General features: G+C 41.3%; 1 protein-coding gene across 8 annotated transcripts in view; it reads right to left on the reverse strand.

Annotated features, from left to right (window-relative positions):
• Positions 1–18,016, reverse strand: part of MAEA (macrophage erythroblast attacher, E3 ubiquitin ligase) — a 112,787-nt gene extending 94,771 nt beyond the window's left edge. For 2 of the 8 annotated variants that reach the window (XM_007063698.3, XM_027826179.3), the window contains exon 1: positions 17,644–18,009. In XM_007063698.3, the coding sequence (XP_007063760.1) occupies positions 17,644–17,712 (69 nt within the window). In that variant the 5' untranslated portion in view covers positions 17,713–18,009. Of the gene's footprint in view, positions 1–10,962; positions 11,251–17,643 lie in introns of those variants that run through there. The other 6 variants (XM_027826180.3, XM_027826178.3, XM_043544843.1 and 3 more) reach the window with 6 other exon arrangements.
• Positions 18,017–19,761: the final 1,745 nt, after the last annotated feature.

Genomic DNA, 19,761 nt, shown 5'->3' on the forward strand with positions numbered 1-19,761 from the left:
TAGTCCTCCAGTACAGCAGTTCCCAAACTGATCCTGTGGAGTACAAGTAGTCTGGGGTAAGCAGGCTGATCATACAAGACGGTGCTGGCTCTTCTTTTCCTACCGCTCCTTAGCTTCTACATTTGTAGAATCCCATTGTAGAAGAGAGGCTGGAGAATTGTAAACACAACTGGAAATAAAGAGTCAGCCTAACTTACTCTACTCAGTAAGAGAAGAGGAAATAGGAGTCAGTGGGATGGGAGCTACAGAGGGGAAGAATGTCCAGGGAAGCACAAGAAGGAGAGGAACAAAATGGGACCAGAAGGCAAAGCAGCATTTTTTTTTATGAGGGGTGGAGAAGACAAATAATAAACGGGGGAGGACAAGACATGGCAATTAAATACGACTAATTCCTCGCTTAATGTTGTAGTTATGTTCCTGAAAAATGCTATTTTAAGTGAAACGATGTTAAGCAAATCCAATTTCCCCATAAGAATTAATGTAAATACAGGGGGTTAGGTTCCAGGGAAAAAATTTTTGCTCGACAAAATACATCTCGTATATACACACACAGTATACATTTTAAACAAACAATTTAATACTGTACACAGCAATGATGATCGTGAAGCTTGGTTGAGGTGGTGGAGCCAGAGGGTGGAATATTTCCCAGGGAATCCCTCACTGCTAAATGATGAACTAGCACTCGGCTGAGCCCTCAAGGGTTATTAATGTAGCCTCACACGCTATAAGGCAGCACGAATGGAGGGAGGGGAGACAGCATGGCAGAGAGAGAGAGAGATGGAGATGCATATTGCCCCTTTAAGTATGTTGACCCCACTCTACATACACTGCCTTTTTAAGTAGATCAGCAAGTTGAGACACCAGCCGCTGCAAGCAAGCTCCTTCCGTCCTGAGCCCTGTCATGTCCCACCCCACTCTGTGGAGATGGGGTACAGGAGCGGGAAGCAGGAGTGAGGGGAGGCGGACACCCTGACATTAGCACCCCTCTTCTCCCCCTCCCGCCCCTGCACAGCAAGCAGGAGGCTCCCAGGAGCAGCTCCAAGGCAGGGGGCAGGAGCAGCACATGGCAGTGGGTGGAGGGACAGCTGAACTGCTTGGCAATTGATTGCCTGCTGGGCAGCTGCCACACAGGGAACTTAGGGGAGCTGATAGTGGGCTGCTGGTCCACCATGGTTCCAACCCCTGACCACCTAGTTCTAACAGGCTGCTCTTTCCGCAAGCAGTGGACAAAGCAGGCGGCGGCCAAAAAACCTTATAAGGGAGCACTGCGCAACTTTAAACGAGCATGTTCCCTAATTGATCAGCAACGTAACAACAAAAAAACGTTAACCAGGACAACTTCATGTCTGTATAAGATGGACAGCTAAAAATTCAAAATGTTTACTTTTCCACATACATAAAAGAAGTTGTCATCACAGGACTGTTTTGCAGTTATAAAGGGAGGGAGCGTGCTCCATGCAATCACAAATCCAAGTACATGGAACAATCTCTCCGTTATGATTAGTCCTTTTAACAGAACTTTTCAACTCTATCAAGTGCGTGCACATGTGTGCACCTGTGCATGTTTTAAATAATCTCTAGTTTTGGCCTAACATCAAGACATGTAGTTGAAGCAACCACTCTTCACTTACATTTGTAGTTTTGTAAGAGATATCTGAACTTTCCTACCCTTGTTAGTAAAGCTGTTTGGCATGAGTTACTGATTCTGCAACTTCTAGCATGGCAATGTCAAAACCACAACAAAGTCTCAGGAGATTTTTTTCTTCTTTAAACAAAAAAAGTACCAGAATGAGTTCATACATGTGCAGTATCCAGCTTCTTGCCTTATGTTTTAGTATCCAGGGCAAGTCTGACGTGAACACAATACCTTTAATCATGGTGAGCATCACTTCTGCTGATGTCCCCATGTTCTCTCTTTCTTTAAAATTAATAGAGTTACTAATAAAAAACAGAAGAAGATTCTTGATATGAAAGACGTCCAAATGCTAACTAATACAAAAGTACCTGTGTACAGACAAGTGCATGTAAGTAAGACATATACACATGGGTAAGTTTATGGGGCAGTTGCTTAACACAGTATTAGCAAGGGAGAAGGATCTGGGGATAAAATAGGAAAAATAGGTTAAAATACTTAGATAAGTTAGATTTACTCAAGAGAGCAGTGTCTGAAGAAACTTCCTAACATACTTAAGGAACTAGCCAATGCAATCTCTGAACCAGCAGTGATTATCTTTGAGAACTCATGGAGGATGGGTGGGATTTTAGAAGACTCGAGAAGAGCAAAAATAGTACCCATCTTCAAAAAAAGGGATAAAGAAAGACACTGAGAATTAAACCAATCATCTTAACTTAAATACTCAAAGATACTGGAACAAATTATTAAACATTCAATTTGTATGCACCTAGCGGATAAAAGAGTGAGAAGTTATAGCCAACATGGATTTGACAAGAACAAGTTATGCCAAACCAAACCAACATCCTTCTTTGAGAGGGTTACTGGCTTAGTGGAAAGGGGGAAATTTGTAGACATGATGTATCTGGATGTAACTAAGGCTTTTGACACTGTCCTACATGACATTCTCATAAGTGAACTACAGAAATACAGTCTAGATGAAATATTAGATGGATGCAAAACTGATTTAAAGATCATACTCAAAGTGTAATTATCAATATTTGCTGTCAAACTGGGAGAGCCTATGTAGTGGGGTCCACAAGAGTCTGTCTTGGCTCTGTACTAGCCAATATTTTCCTTAATAACCTGAATAAAAGGGGGGGGGGGGGAGAGAGTGTGTTTGTAAAAACTTGCAGATGACACCAATCTGGGTGGAGTTGCAAGCACTTTGATGGACAAGATTAGAATTCAAAAGTGATCTTGATAATTTGGAGAACTGGTCTGAAATCATAAAGATGAAGTGCTACAATTAGGAAGGGAAAAAAATCCAATGTACAGTGCACAGAACGGGGAATAACTGGCTAGACAGCAGTACTGCAGAGGAGGATCTGGGGAGATTATAATGGATGACAAGTTGAATATGAGTTAACAGTGTGATGTTCTGCAAATCCACCACGGGCAGGAAAAGAAGCAATCAGCTTACTTTGCAGCAAGGGAGATTCAGGGTAGAAATTAGTTTTTTCCTAACAATAAAGAATAGTTAAGCACTTGAACAGGCTGCCTAAGAAGGTTATGGAATCCCCATCTTGGTGATCTTTAAGAACAGGTTACACTAACACCTGTCAGGGATGATCTAGGCCTCTAGGTATACTCACTCGTGCCTCTGCACAGGGATGATGGCCTAGATTACCTTTTAGTCCCTTCCAGCCCTACATGTCTATGATTCTATGACTGTTGGAAAAAATGTAGAGAGAAACAAAAATTGGACTGGTAGGTTTCAGTTTCACATGCTCCCTTACTAAATGTGGGTCAGAGCAGATTAGCCCAACCAGCTTATCCAGTGATTAAAGAATTAGCATAAAAAGGATCCTAGACACATTTTAATTTCTTTGAGCCATGCATCACGCCTGCTTGTGCTTCTTAACAAAAAAGTTCTTGATCCCAGTTCGGGCCTTTGGGTGCTAGTGCAGTACAAACACTATTTTTATTAGAAGTAGTATTAAAGTTAAGAGAATCCACAAACTGTGACCACTGCAGTCACATGATCACAAACCAGTCTAGTGGTGAATAGAAAGGGGATTTAAAAAAAAAAAAAAAAAAAAAAAGAGAGAGAGACCCCTAAAATATTGCATCTAAGGCCCTGATTTGACTGGAAAAAAAACCTTTGTTTTTTCCTATCATGTATTCTTAACACAAATTAAAAGCACTGTAAACACACAGGATAACGTGCCTGAAGCTGTGTTAGCTGGCCATGTTTTGGCCTATGCTTCTGTGTTGGCCTGCATCTTTACAGGCTTTTCATTCAAGATAAGCTAAATTCAAAAACAAAACCAAACGAACAAAGGAGCCACACACAAGGCCACATCCTTTTTGATCTATTAAGACAGGGGTTAAATTTTCTTGGGTAACTAAGAGAGAAAAACAAAGTCAAACGGTGGCAGTAATGAGACAATCCCCAACAGCAGAAACGTGAAAGAGTGAACTAGGACTGTTGTACGCAAGAGGAAAGGTGCAGTAGCAGGGAAGCAGAGGCAGAATGCAATGCCGCCTAAATACTTTAAATTGTAAACAAGGGGGAAAAAAAAAATCCCTAAATCAAAATGGAGGTCAACCCATCCAGAACATACCTCTGAGCAGCAAGCTCTCTTTTTTTATACCGAATAAGGTCCACAAACTTGGACAGGATATGTAAAATAGACGAGGAGTGCAGTACTATCATTCTTCAGATAGAATAACTTATTCTGCACATGAGACTAGATTCTTTTGTGGACCAGCAATAGGTATAGCATTTTTGTGTAGGAGTAATGCAATAAACTTATCACTTGTATTCTGTAGCTCTCCATCTGTCGATCTCAGCATATTTCACGGAGTTGAGCTAGCATTATCTCTATTTTACATATGGGTGAGAAAAGTAATTTACATTGCCACTAATTTGAAGAACCATTAACAGAACCCAATTCTTCTGATTCCAAGCCCTGTTATCAGCCCACTAAACCATGACCCACTGTTTTCCTCTGCAGCGGTAATAATTTTTCCTGGAGTTGCTGGCCCACCTTTAGCCAAAGGCTACTAAATAAAATAGATAAGAGACCTAGAGGACCAGTGGCAGAGTTTAAATTTTTATTTCTTACAAGTGTTCATATCAAGAATTAAGAGCCGAAGTTCAAAGGTAGAATAAGTTTTTCTGTGCAGTAATGTTAATTTTCTAAGTCTGTGTGGTAGGTGTGAGACTTTCCAAAAATTATGACGCTTAGCAAAATTTAGGAACATTAGATTTGCATTTTTCAGTGGGGGGAAAAAAAATGTGCAAAACATGAACTTCCCTCAGTTACAAACATATCAGTTTCATAACATTAGAAAGATAATACTATTTCACTTTAATATCATTTGTATTCAAGGGTTTTTAGCTGCTCTAAACTGGACACTGAAAGATATCTATCTATATACAAAAAAAAATAAAAGATCACCATTCAATACTGCTCAGAATTTTGTCTGCTATTTCAACACTTCAAGAGAATGAACGGATAGTGTCTATGATAACAAATTGACACAGTTCAACTAACATACACACTTGTACAAAAGCAGCAAATCAAATATAGATTTTTGGGGGGGGATTAAGCTTTTCCATAGGCACAATTATACAAGAAAATGTAATTAATCTCCTTTAGTCACCTGTGTAGTTCCGTACAAGTTTCTCATTTACAAAATTCAGCCAACATCTTGCTAGATCATTTTGCCGTTGTACAATGATCTTTTGCGTGCTTATGCAAGCCAACTGACATCCATCTTAGGGTTTGTGTAGTGGCATACGTTAGAAATGTGGTGGAAACTGTCAATCCCACCACACTTTTTTGTAGCTGCCATCTTTGACTCCCCTTCCAAAAGCAAAATTCCACTAGACACTTTTTAAAGCTTTGTCCTTCTTTTAAGCAAAGTATTTGAACACAAAAGTAATGTCAAAGATATCTCGCTGTCAAGAGTCAGCCTGGCTCTAACACAGTCTTCCTGTGTGACCTTAAGCAAGTCACAGAATCATAGAAATGTAGGGCTGGAAGGAACCTCAAAAGGTCATCAAGTCTAGTCCCTTGCACTGAGGTAAGACCAAGTATATCTACACCATCCTGGACAGGTGTTTGTCTAAACTGGTTCTCAAAAACCTGCAGTGAAGAGGATTCCACAACCTCCCCTGGTAGCCCATTCCTGTCCTTAACTATCCTTATAGTAGGAAAGGGTTTTCCAAATATTTAAACCTAAAATCTCCTTTGCTGCAGGTTAAGCTGATCACTTCTTATCCTATCTTCAGTGGACAAGGAAAACAATTGATCAGCCCTTAACACATTTGAAGACTGATGGGTGACCTGATAACAGTCCTCTTTTCTCAAGATTAAACACGCCCACTTTAAAAAAAAACAAAACAAAAAAACTTTCCTGATGGATAAAGTTTTCTAAACAGTTTATCAATTTTGGTGCTCTCCTCTGGACTCTGTCTGATTTGTCCACATCTTTCCTAAAGCATGGTGCCCAGAATTAGACACAATATTCCAAGTGAGACCTCAATAGTGCTGAACAGAAGACCATAATTACCTCTTGGGTCTTACACCTTGGAATAACAGCCTTTTTAGCAACTGCTTCACATTGTTAACTCATATTCAATTTGTGAACCACTATAACCTCCAGATCCTTTTCTGCAGTACTTCTGCCTAGCCAGTTATTCTCATTTTGTAGCTGTGCATTGGATTTCTCCTTGCTAAGTATAGTATTTTGCACTCTTCTTTTATTGAATTTCATCTTGTTGATTTCAGACCAATTCTCCAACTTGTCACACTTGTTTAACATTCTAATCCTGTCTTTCAAAGTGCTCACAACCACTTGCTCTTGATGTTATCCATAATTTTTAAAAGTCTCTCTCTCAACTCCATTATCCAAGTCATTAATGAAAACATTGAATAATATTGGGCCCAGGACTGATCCCTGCAGGATCCTACTACTTAGGCCCTCCTAATTTGACAGCAAATCATTGATAACTACTCTGAGTATGGTCTTTCATCCAGTTCTGTGCACCCACCTTATAGTAGTTTCAGCTAGATAATATTTCCCTAGTTTGCTTATGAGAATGTCACATGGGACTGTCAAAAACCTTATTCAAAAAAATTAAAATCTATCACATCTACTGCTTTCCTCCTAGCCACTAGACAAATGCCCCATGTCAAAGAAGGATAGTAGGTTGGTTTGGTATGATTTGTTTTTGACAAATCCATGTTAGCTATAACAGATTACCCTACTATCCGACCTAGGTGCTTACAAATTATTTATTTAATAATTTCATCCAGTATCTTTCCAGGCGTCAAGATAGGACTGACTGGTCTAATTCCCAGGGTCCTCTTTGTTCCCCTTTTTAAAGATAGGTACTATGTTTGCTCTTCTCCAGTCCTTAGGGACCTCACCAATCCCCCATGAGTTCTTAAAGAGAATTGCTAACTGTTCAGAGATTGCATCCTTAAATACTCTAGGATGAATTTCATCAGGTCCTGCAGCAACTTGAATACACATAAGTTATCTAAATATTTTTAGCCAATTTTCCCCCCTGTTCTGGCTTATGCTCCTTCCCCCTTGTTAATATTTATTATGCTAATCAGTGGATCATAATTAACCTTTTTAGTGAAGACAAACAAAACAAGCAAACACGTCAGACTTCTTGGTGTCATCCATTATTAGCTCTCTTTCCCTGCTAGGGAGGTAGACCTAGACTTTTCTTTGTCTCTCTCTTGATCTTAATATATATTCTTAATATATATATTCTTATTGCCTTTAATTCCCTTGCCAGATGTAACTCATTTGGTGCATTATCCATTCAGATTTTCTCCCTACATGCTTGAACTGATTATTTATACTCATCCTTAGCAATTTGTCCATGCTTCCCCTTTTTATGATTTGTGGTGGGCAGGAGGTTCTTAAACTGCTCCTGATACAGCGATATTGGCCTCTTACTATTCTTCTTATTTTTCCTTCAACCAGAATAGTTTGCTGTTTTGCATAGACAACATTAAAGGCATAACTGCCAGCTCTCCACAACTCTTTTTCCTTAGATTTTCTTCCAAAGGGGACCTTACCTACCAGTTTCTGTGTTTGTTAAAGTCTGGTTTTTTCCAGGTCCATTCTCCTCATTCTGCTACTTTCACTTCTTTTCCATAGAATCACAAAATCTGTCATTTCATGATCATTTTCTCCCAAATTACCTTCAGTCTTCTGATGTACAAAAAGTTACTCCCTGTTGGTAAGAATCAAGACTAAAATGGCTGTCTCTGTTACTTCCTCCACTTTCTGGGGGGGAAAAAAAAGAGTTGTCCCCAGTACATTCCAAGACCATATTGGAGATTTTGTGTTTTGCTATATAAATTTTCTAGCAAATGTCTGAGTATTTAAAGTCCCCCCACCACCCCCATTACCACCAGGTCTTGTCTTGTGTTTTGGATATTCCGGTTATTTGTTCCAGAAATGCCTCCTCCTCCTGATTTGGTGGTCTAGAGGACACATTTACCATAATACCCTGTTTTCCCCCTTTTCCTTTCACCCAGAGACTTTCAACTGATGTCTCACCTAAGAACAAGCGTATATATTCTTGATGTATAATGCAACACTTTCCCTTTTTCCTGAACAAGCGATACCCCTCTATACCAATATTCCAGCCACGACATTTATCCCATCAGTTCTCAGTGATGCCAATTCCACAGGATCTGTACTATGCCCCATCTTTTAAACAATTCCTTGGAGGGACCCCTTCAGTATGCCAGACCCCCAAGGGTCCCACTCCCTTAAAGGTGGGTCACAGGGCCTCAACATCTCCTAGATTGAGCCTCTAGCACTTCAGTTTCACAAAGTAAGCTCTGCCCAGTTAGTCCAACTGAGAGAGACTCCCAGACTTTTTGCATTCTTGAGGAATCAGATCTCCACATCTATTTTCAGTGACACCAGGTAGCCTTTTCAAAACAAAGTAGGGTTTATTAGTCAACTGGAATACAGAACCTGGAAGTCCTTAGGTTAGCAAAGAGAAACAAAGGTGAAGAAAGAGGTCAGGCTGACCAACGTCAGCACTTTACCCAGTCACGCGGCTGCAACACCCATTTGGTCTCTGCCTCCATCTCTCTCGCTCTCTCTGTGAGCCCAGGCGACAACTGCTATGTCTCTCAAAGGCCAACTCTTGTCCTAGCCTCTGATCACCTTGTGGTCCATTACGTTCCTCCTCCACACCCAGGCTGAGTTCACATATTCAATGACACCTATCTGTGGGAAACTCAGGCAGGCAGCTCAGTCCTTGAGGTTCCTATTGTCTTTCCAAATCCTCTATTGATATTGACCAGTTTCAGCCAATCATTAATGACCCATTCAGAGCACCCCAGACACTTACTTGACATGAACATCTTCAATGCCACAAGGCACCCACTAGTTAAAAACCTCAATCAAGTAAGTCACTACCATGCACATATTCCATAAAAATATTACAGAAAGTTTCCACTTTATCACATCAAGTCATAATTTAGCTCATGTACTAATTAGGACTGTTGATTAATCACAAGAGTTAACTCATGCTATTACCTCAAAAAAATTAATTGCGATTTTAATTGTCGGTTTTTTAATCAACAGAATACCAATTGAAATGTATTAAATATTTTGGATGTTTTTCTACATTTTTAAATATATCGATTTCAATTACAAAGAATACAAAATCTGGAGTGCTAACTTTATATTATTTTTATTACAAGTGTTTGCACTGTAAAAGTGACAAAAAGTGGTATTTTTCAATTCATCTCATACAAGTACAACTTACAAATGTAGGGGTTTGTGTTACATAACTGCACTCAGAAACAAAACAATGTAAAACTTTAGAGCCTACAAGTTCACTCAGTCCTACTTCTTGTTCAGTCAATCGCTAAGACAAACAAGTTTGTTTACATTTACGGGCAATATTGCTGCCCACTTCTTAATTGCAATGTCACCTGAAAGTGAGAACAGGCATTCGCACAGCACTGTTGTAGCTGGCGTTGCAAGTTATTTACATGCCAGATATGACCCTTTAGCACATGCCTCTTTATGCTTCGGCCTTCACTCCAGATGACATGCTTCCATGCTGATGAAGCTAGATAAAAAAATATGTTAGGATAGAATTGTATGTCTCCTGCTCTGTTTTACCTGCATTCTGCCATATATTTCATGTTATAGCAGTCTCAGATGACGACCCAGCACATGTTGTTCGTTGCACTTTCACTGCAAATTTGGCAAAATGCAAAGAAGATACCAATGTGAAATTTCTAAAGATAGCTAAAGCACTCCACCCAAGATTTAAGAACCTGAAGTGCCTTTCAAAATCTGAGAGGGACGAGGTGTGGAGCACGCTTTCAGAAGTCTTAAAAGACCAACACTGATGCGGAAACTACAGAACCGGAACCACCAAAAAAGAAAAATCAACCTTCTGCTGGTGGAATCTGACTCAGATAATGAAAATGAACATGCGTCGATCCGCTCTTCTTTGGATAGTTATCGAGCAGAACCTGTCATCAGTGTGGACGTACATCCTCTGGAATGGTGGTTGAAGCATGAGGGACATATGAATCTTTAGCGCTTCTGACATGTAAATATCGTCTGATGCCAGCTACAACTGTGCCATGCAAACGTGTGTTCTCACTTTCAGGTGACATTGTAAACAAGAAGCAGGAAGCATTATCTTCTGCAAATGTAAACAAACTTGTTTCTCTTACTGATTGACTGAACAAGAAAAAGGACTGATTGGACTTGTAGGCTCTAAAGTTTCACATGGTTTTATTTTTGAAGGCAGGGTTTTTTTGGTACATAATTCTACATTTGTAAGTTGACGTTCATGATAAAGAAATAGCACTACAGTACTTGTATTAGGTGAATTGAAAAATAGTATTTCTTTTGTTTATTAAAGTGCAAATATTTGTAATAAAAAATAAATAAAGTGAGCACTGCACACTTTGTATTGTGTTGTAATTGAAATCAATATATTTTCAAATGTAGAAAACATCCAAAATATTTAAATAAATGGTATTCTATTGTTTAACAGCACGATTAATCGCAATTAATTTTTTTAGTTGCTTGACAGCCCTAGTACTAATAGTTCCAGTTCTTCCTCTTTATTTGCCATACCCCTTATATTTGTGTGCAAACATCTAAGATGTTGTATAAATTCCCCCACTGTTCTCCCTCTTGTTATTCCTATGACCCAACTGTAATTTTCCATTTCCCACCCTCCCGCAAGATCTAATTTTAAAATTGCGTTTAAAAAACAAACAAACAAACTACCCGTGGGCTTTTGTCACTTGCCCCCTTTTTACCTAGTTTAAAGCTCTCCTCATTAGGTTGGCGAGTGTATCCAAAGATGGTTTACTCCTTCTTGGTCATATGGACCCCATCTATTCCTAGCAGTCCTCCTTTCCGGAGCAGCATTCCATGGTGAAGAAAGCCAAAGTCGCTTCATCGGTTTCTCTGTTCCCTCTCCAATCTTTTGTCTGTCTTGTATAGCTTGATTACAAACTCCTCAGGGAAAGAGACAGTCTTCAATGTGTGTTTGGACAGTGCCTAGCACAATGGAGTCAGTCTTGGTTAGGGCCTCATAGGTACTACTGTAACACAAATAAATAATGCCACAACTCCTACTGGATCCTATAATATCCTTCACCTCTATCATAGTTCAAGTGACAGCACTTCACACAAGATGTTTATACTTGTTTGTGAAGGAAATTTGTATTGGGATATGTGAAAAACCAAAGTTACACTGTATAAATGAGCTATGTTTATGAAAGTTAAGAAGATAATTAAAGTAGAGAGGTTATGCAGCAGTTAACTCATGGGGTTTGGGCCAGTTAAAGCCATCTGGCCTCAGAGTGGCACTTAGGTGTCGTAGCATCCGCCTGCATCTTGCTTTATTTAAGCAAAAAGGCATGACAATTTCACAATTTGTGAAACATGCTACACTAATGTATATGTAAAGTCTTGCATATGAGCATACAGTATTTCTACATAGTATATTTTCAGGCCCTGGGCTAAGAAAGGCCAAGTATATCATGAAGGCAACATCTTATGTTTACAGGCACTGAATGATTTTGCTGTCATGCCCTGCCAGCAAATATATGGCTGCCAGAACAGTTGTTTGCTAAATATATAGGCCTAGAGATAAGGTGCCACACTGATTAATACATGGATTACTATAGCAAAGGATAGTGGGGAGGGGTTTAAAAGAAAGTGAGATACATTGAGGAAGCAAGAGCTGACTAGAGAATGTAGGACAAAGAAATCTTGCATTTATTTTTATACTATGTTTCATGACACTTAAGCTCTGAAATGCTCTTCATCCATGATTTAGCAAAAATGAAGAGAATTTGATAAGTTTCCTTTACTTCTGTTTTCTAGCAGCTTTCACTAATTCAGATAATTTTACAATTATATAATAGTATTACAGTAGTGCCCAGAGACCCCAAATATGTTAGGTATTGTACAAACATAGGAAGCCAATGCCAGAGAGTTAATAATCTGGAAACAAAAGTGATACAAAGCATTGTTGAGGAGGGATGAGGGCTACAAGCAAATATTCTACAAGTATAACTTAATTATTAGTAAAAAGAAAAGGAGTACTTGTGGCACCTTAGAGACTAACAAATTTATGTGAGCATAAGCTTTCGTGAGCTACAGCTCACTTCATCGGATGCATCCAATGAAGTGAGCTGTAGCTCACGAAAGCTTATGCTCACATAAATTTGTTAGTCTCTAAGGTGCCACAAGTACTCCTTTTCTTTTTGCGAATACAGACTAACACGGTGCTACTCTGAAACCCTTAATTATTAGCGTCCTGTCTTTGAAGCAAATGCTAATAAGATCCCCCCTCCTCAAAGTATCAGGAAATTCCATGCTTAAAATGATTTTCTGCAGGTGCAACAACTTACTGGAAGTCAGAAAATGAAATCTACAGCCTATAGCTTCTCTAATACCTGTTTATAAAATTATGCATGTCTCTGCTCATAAGTACATTTCCTTACTTTGGTTGTACTAAACAAATATACTTTATTGCCAGGGCAAAGGAGTGAGTCCCATTAGATTCAAAGCCTGATGGTTCTTCAACATCAAAGTTACTTCAAAGGGTTGCTATAGGAGAATTTAGAGAATGCTTGCACAGAGCCCAACAGTAGAGAAACAGCAGTAGTATGTCAGACTACCCTCTTCTCAGCACATATTTTATTTAGTAAAATGGATGGGGTTGCTTGCAGGTAACAGCAAGATCATACTCCTATTCGTAAATCCTCTTTTTTTGTACCATCTATGCTGTATCAAAAACATGTTAAAGAGTATGAAGTCTTGCCTCTTCTGTTCTCCTTCTCTTCTCTCCAAATCACACCCACTGAAATAATAATGCAGCTATTCCCTCAAAAGTTTCTGATGATATTGTAAGTCAATTGAATATTGCTCTTGGACATTTCAGCAAATCCAAGACCCAATTAGAACCTTAATTTATTTACAGGATTTTGTTTGACAGTCAAAGCTGGCCTGAGCACAGGATGGGAACGACATATACTATATCTATTCATGTTCTCCCACTGTCCCACTTAAGGTGTACTGGTAAACTACTCTGCACAGCTCAGAAGACCTCGGTACCTTCCATCAGAGAATTCTACACTGAGTCCAGCTCCACTACTTTAAGAACAGAAGAATGGCCATACTGGGTCAGACCAATGGTCCATCTAGCCAGGTATCCTGCCTTCCAACATTGGACAACGCCAGATGCTTCAGAGGGAATGAACAGAACAGGTAATCAAGTGATCCATCCCCTGTTGCCCATTCCCAGCTTCCTGCAAACAGAGCCTAGGAACACTTCAGAGCATGATTTTACATCCATGTCCATCCTAGCTAATAGCCATTGATGAACCAATCCTCTATGAATGTATCTAATTCTTTTTTGAACCTTGTTATAGTCTTGGCCTTCACAACATCCTCTGGCAAAGAGTACCACAGGTTGACTGTGCATTGTTTGAAGAAGTACTTCCTTTTGTCTGTTTTAAACCTGCTGTCTATTAATTACATTTAGTGACACCTAATTCTACTGTTATGAGGAGTAAATAACACTTCCTTATTCACTTTCTCCACACTGGTCAAGATTTTATAGACCTCTAAGATATCCCCCCTAAGTCATCTCTTTTCCAAGCTGAAAAGTCCCAATCTTATTAACTTCTCCTCACACAGAAGGTGTTCCATACCCTTAATCATTTTTGTTGCCCTTCTCTGTACCTTTTCCAATTCCAATATATCTTTTTTGAGATGGGGTGACCAGATCTGCACACAGTATTCAAGATGTGGGCATACCAAGAATTTACATAGAGGCAATATGATATTTTCTGTATTATTGTCTACCTCTTTCCTAAAGATTCCCAACACTGTTTGCTTTTTGACTGCCGCTGCACACTGAGGGGATGTTTTCAGAGAAAAATCCACAATGATGCCAAAATCTCTTTCTTGAGTGGTAACAGCTAATTTAGACCTCATCATTGTATATGTATAGGTGGGATAATGTTTTCCAATATGGATTACTTTGCATTTATCAATACTGAATTTCATCTGCCATTTTGTTGCCCAGTCACCCAGTTTTGTGAGATTCCTTTGTAATATTTCACAATCTGCTTTGAACTTAACTATCTTGAGTAGTTTTGTATTATCTGCAATTTTTGCCACCACAGTGTTTATCCCTTTTTCCAGATCATTTATGAATATGTTGAACAGGACTGGTCCCAGTACAGACCCCAGGGGGACACCACTATTTACCTCTCTCCATTCTGAAAACTGACTATTTATTCCTACTCTTTGTTAGCTATCTTTTAACCAGTTACCGATTCACGAGAGGCCCTCTTAGCCTATGACAGCTTACTTTGGTGAGGGACCTTGTCAAAGGCTTTCTGAAAATTTAAGTACACTATATCCACTGAATCCCTCTTGTCCACATGCTTGTTGACTCCCCCCCCCCACAGCTTTTCAACAGCTGCTTATGCCAGAAGTTGACCAATGGCCTTCAAAAGGGGCTAAAGCCTCCCAACACTGCTCCCAGCTCCCCTTCAAACTAAGCAAAGCTACTTTCACTGATACTTGGCTAACAGCTGCAGCCCAGAGTCCCAACCTACCATCACTGGAGCAGCCCAGGTAAAAATATTTTGACTTCTAGTCACACTTCTCTCTACCAGTTTCTGGTTCACTTCTCGTTCCATCCAGCTTGATAATAGTTATTTACATTTCCAAAGATACAAATGAACTACATTATTTTCTGATGTCACTTGTTTATTTGTACATCATCTCTGAACTATGCTCAGAGTGTTGACACCCTTTAATTTCCTTTTGTCAGTGCATATTGGAGGCTTCATGTATTATGCTTTCAGATGAGCTATAAAGCAAAATTCCCTATCAGTGGGGTTTATTAGAGATCGATGCAACTTTTTTGGGAAAGATAGCAAGTAACCCTCATGTCCTGAGGAGGAAAACAGCATAAGTAGTTATATTCTGTACACTTAAATTACTCCCGCAGATTCAGCCGAGTAAGTCACTTTACTTTCCCTTGAAAAATAATACCGTACAGAATTGCTGAAGCAGAATGTTGCTGCACTTCCACTCCAGAAATTACCTCAATTTAGCATTAAGAGGGATTTTCCCTATAGAGAGGGTCATAAGCACTCCTTCCCATGAAAGGCACTCTTATGGAACATACTGTAACGTAGAGCTATTACACAACTGCTATTATCTAGTGACTTGGGCATGAGCAAGTTAAAGGGAGGAAACAGGAAGGATATAAATGTAGTTCTGACTTCCTTATAGTTTACTTACATCAATTAGAGAAAATTGCTAGTGTCCACAGATGGGTAACAAAGTATTATAGCTGCCACCACAGTGACCATAATAAGTTTATATGCATGTGTTTTATAGACTGTTTTAAGTTCTTAAGAACCAACTAGAGATGAAAATTCACTCTGTCCTTTTCACCTCTACCAAAAAATTGTTTTCTCTAGCATGGATAATGGTTTGAAATCTTCACAGTCAAGGAAACTTAAGGGGATAAATGCAAGTTGTAACTAAACAGTGACTGCTTCAAGAGGTTTTTTGTAATAAGAACTAATATTAAACAGAAAGGAAGCTTCTGGAGCACTGAGGGGTGGGGGAGAGACAAAACACAAAAAGAATTAAGTGCCATCTAAACATCACCCTTATGACATTAAACAGCCTTGTATTAACAGTGTTATTCAAACTAAACAGCTTGAGTTATTTCATGACAATAAAAGGAATATTTCATTATAATTAAAATGCTGCAAAAAATCCCTCATCAAGAGTAAATAGCAGACTTGAAAAATGCCTTAAAAACTAGTTTAAAATGACTGCCTTCTTCTTCAAATGGGTGACAGTAGATTGCCTTAAATGGTATAGAGAGAGAGAAAAAAGCAAACCATTGTCTCTCACTAGATGTAAATACTGAGGAATATGACAGAGATTGTCTAAACACAATATGAATGTGTCAATAAATAAACCATTGAAACAGGCTTCTTTGTCGATGAATTTCTTAACATTGTTGCTGGCTGTGGAAAGTACCAACAGTGCCTTTCTAAGGGGACTTAAAATTTAACCCAGATACTGTCAAGCTTTAAGTACTTCAGGATGACAGGGAAAATAAATCTTCAGATATAAAATGGGAATCAAGACAGTCCCAAAGGTGAAGAGGAAATGAGGGGGTAGGACAGGAGGAGGGAGGGAAGAGCAAGAGACAGATGGGAAGAACATGGGCAGAAAACTGCAACACAAACAAACAAAAAAACCCAACCACACAACACTCTGTATATTAAAGTAAAACATGACTTAAGCCCAAAAGTTTATTTTGTAAAACATTTTTGGTACACACTATATGAAAAAATATATTCTAGTTAAATCAGACATAAGGGATGGAAAAGGCCTATTAAGCAGCCCAGCTCATCTCTCCTCACTCCCACTTAACCAGCACAGGATTAGTTCCCTACAGTAAATTCAACTGCAGTTGAATTGGTTGATCTAATATATATTAAAAATATTCTAAATGATCAATTCACCACTTCCCTTGGGAGACTATTCCCCAGTTTAACAGATCTTATTGTCAGCAATATTTACCCTTAATGGTCAGTTTAGATTTTCCTTTGCTCATTTTATGATGTCTGGCCAGCCTATGCAATTCACCTCCCACCTGGGGAGTTAACACCCTTCAGATACACTCAGTTACTACATCAGCCACCCCAACCCTTTAGTAGTATCCAGCCAAGCTATGGATATTTAACTCTTTCTTCCTTATAAGCTCTCCAGTCCCTTTAATCATTTTTATCTCGACACCCTGCTGTTCATCTCCATCTTTGGGAACCAAGATGCCAAGGAACCATATTTACACCCCCCCCCCCCCACTCACCTCTTAACAATGATACATCGCTCTAACTCCTTTAAAAATTCCTTCTAAATAATCAATGCTCACAGCCCCCTTAAATCATTTCCATTGCCCTGCACCCTCCAGTCTGTCCCAGTCACACCCCTCCCCACACAGCACCCTTCAGTCACATCTTTGCCATGGCATATTCAGCTCTTTCCTTCTCCTAAGTCAGCCCCTCCAGTCCTTCAATCGTTTTCATTTTTGTTGTTGCTCAGGGGACTCCACCCCACCTACATCTTCAGGGTCTGGAACTGCCCAGGGAGGGCATCATATTCCAGGCACGTTCCTCAACAACAAAAGAAAGAAAATAACCCTTATTGGTATAGGGCAAGGCAGATGGAGGGGGGCACTGAAAGGGGTCCAGTGAACTGGGGTCTCCCCACATTACACACCTTGGGGCCCGAGGGGTTTATAATACAGGGCGTGGGGGACCACAGCTTGTCAAGCCCCGAGCTCCCTTTAGCCCTGCCCAGCTGGGCCATGACCAACCTCGCCCAACCCCTGCCTGGCCCTCCCCTCCCCACAGGCACCCAGGATGCCTAGCACCCACCTTGAGAGTGGGATACTCCTGCACCTTCAAAGTCATTGAGAGCTGAGCAGCTGATTCCTGCACCGCCATCTTGGATTGGGCACCAACCTCCTCCCACCCCCTCCCCGCGCAGAGTCCAAAAGAGCTACCTACGGCGCGCGTTGCATGGTGGGCAATAAAGGACTTCCTCCTCCTTCCTTTCCCCCGCCCCTCTCGTCCCTAATGGAGACGAGCTGAACCAACAGATTACCTCTCCCCCTCCCAAAGCCGGGTGGTATGAGCCACAGGACAGTGGCGGTGGAAGAGAAAGGAAGAGAGTATCCATCCAATCATTGCATCCCTTTCGCATCGATCACTTCATAGGCTTTGTCCCGCCCTCTAATTTGTGAAAGCGTGTTTGATTGGATAATATATGAGAGTCAGGGAGAGCTACGCATTCCCGTAGGCGGGGATTACATCTAGGATTGACAGTTTTATTTTCCAATCAAGCTATCCAGACTTTCATTCGGCCCAATCAGAATCTCCTTTCTGTTTGGGTGGGCGGGACGTAAAAAGTACATTTTTACGGTGAGTTTAAGAGGCGGTTTTAACTACCCGCCCTGAGGTGTCCGGAGGGGGGCACCGCAAGCAAAGCCAGGACGCGGAGCCTGCCGCGTACGTCTCGATTGGCAGGCAGCGCGGCCAATGCACGCAGCAGACACGTCGACGGACACAGCGATGAGCGAATGGGAAGCGAGGGTGGCTGGGGCAAGCGGGTGGCAGCGAGCCGCCTCGATTGTTGCCGGAGTTTGTGTGCGGGGAGACGGGGAGGGGGTGATCCCTAGTAAGCCGCGTAGGGAGGAGCGGGCGTGAGGCGGCGGCGCCGGCGCCGGGAAGAGGTTTAAGTAGCGGAGACAGAGTGAGTCCTCTCCCCCTCAGCCCGGAGCGGGGACTCCCACCTTACCCGCCTCCCGGGGGACGCCACTCTCCTCTCCCCCCACCCCCGACCCGGCCCCTTCGGCGGGGCAGCCCCAGCCGTTGGCGGGCGTTTGTCCGGGGCGTGTGGCGAGTGTGGGTGCCGGGGCGTGTGGGAGGTGCCAGCGGGCCTCAGCCAGGGCCAAGCGCTGGCCGGCCAGCTCCGTTCACCGGGCGCCTTCCGTCGACGGGCCGCAGAGCCCCCCGGCCGCCTGGCAGGGAGAGACGCACCCTTCCCGGCTGCCCGGAGCGCGAACCCCGGAGCGAGGGAGAGTCTGCCACCCTCCCCTCCGCTTGCCCCAGCTGTGCCTGGAAAGGGTGCTTGTTCCAGGCTGAGCCAATAAATAGTTCCCTGTCTCGCTGCACTCGGCGCCGGCCTGTTACTGGGTTGCCAACTTTGGTTGGAGGTATTCCTGGAGGTTTCATCCCATGACATCATCTTTAATTAAAGATTAATCTTTAATTTCTGGAGCGTCCAGGACAATCCTGGAGGGTTGGCAACCCTAGTCTGTTACCATGTAAGAGGGCCGGAGCCTGCAGTTTTTCTTATGGTTACTCCCGTTGATTTCCTGTGGCAGTAGACAGACGCATGGGAGTTTTTGCAGAATCAGGACCTGACCCAGCTGCTCTCCAGTAGTGATCTGGGGACTAGCAGAGAACCCTTCTTTATGGTCTGCAGAATGAAACATTTTGAGGCTATCCTTTTTAGGATCGTGCATAACACTCATCACTGGTTTCTGAGCACTTTAGTGGGTTGGGATGGGAGATGCCCCATGAAAATCTTCTCTGAGGAATTAGCCTGCAGAATGAAAAAAAGATGGAGAACCACTGATCCAAAAGTTGGATGTGAAGGGAAAGGTCACGAGTTGTTTCTTACTCTGGTGACATCTATGGCAAAACTATTGACTTCAGTGGTGCAGGAAGCGATCTTGTATGACCCTTATACTTTGAGAAGTGCACCTTATTGATGAACATGATGGTCCAAGGTTTAAAAGTGCATGTATATGAAATGTCCATGGATAGTGACAGTGACTTTGCTGTCCTTCCTGGTTAAAGTTTGGCTGCATTATTTCTGTTAATTTCTCAGAGTGCAGCCACCAATTCTTGCTGGTCGCTGTGACAAATTTTCCTAAAATACTTAACATTAGAAAAAACAAAAATATGTACATATACATGTCCAAATAA

Source organism: Chelonia mydas, chromosome 4 (assembly GCF_015237465.2).
Source record: "Chelonia mydas isolate rCheMyd1 chromosome 4, rCheMyd1.pri.v2, whole genome shotgun sequence".
Taxonomy (NCBI): domain Eukaryota; kingdom Metazoa; phylum Chordata; order Testudines; family Cheloniidae; genus Chelonia; species Chelonia mydas.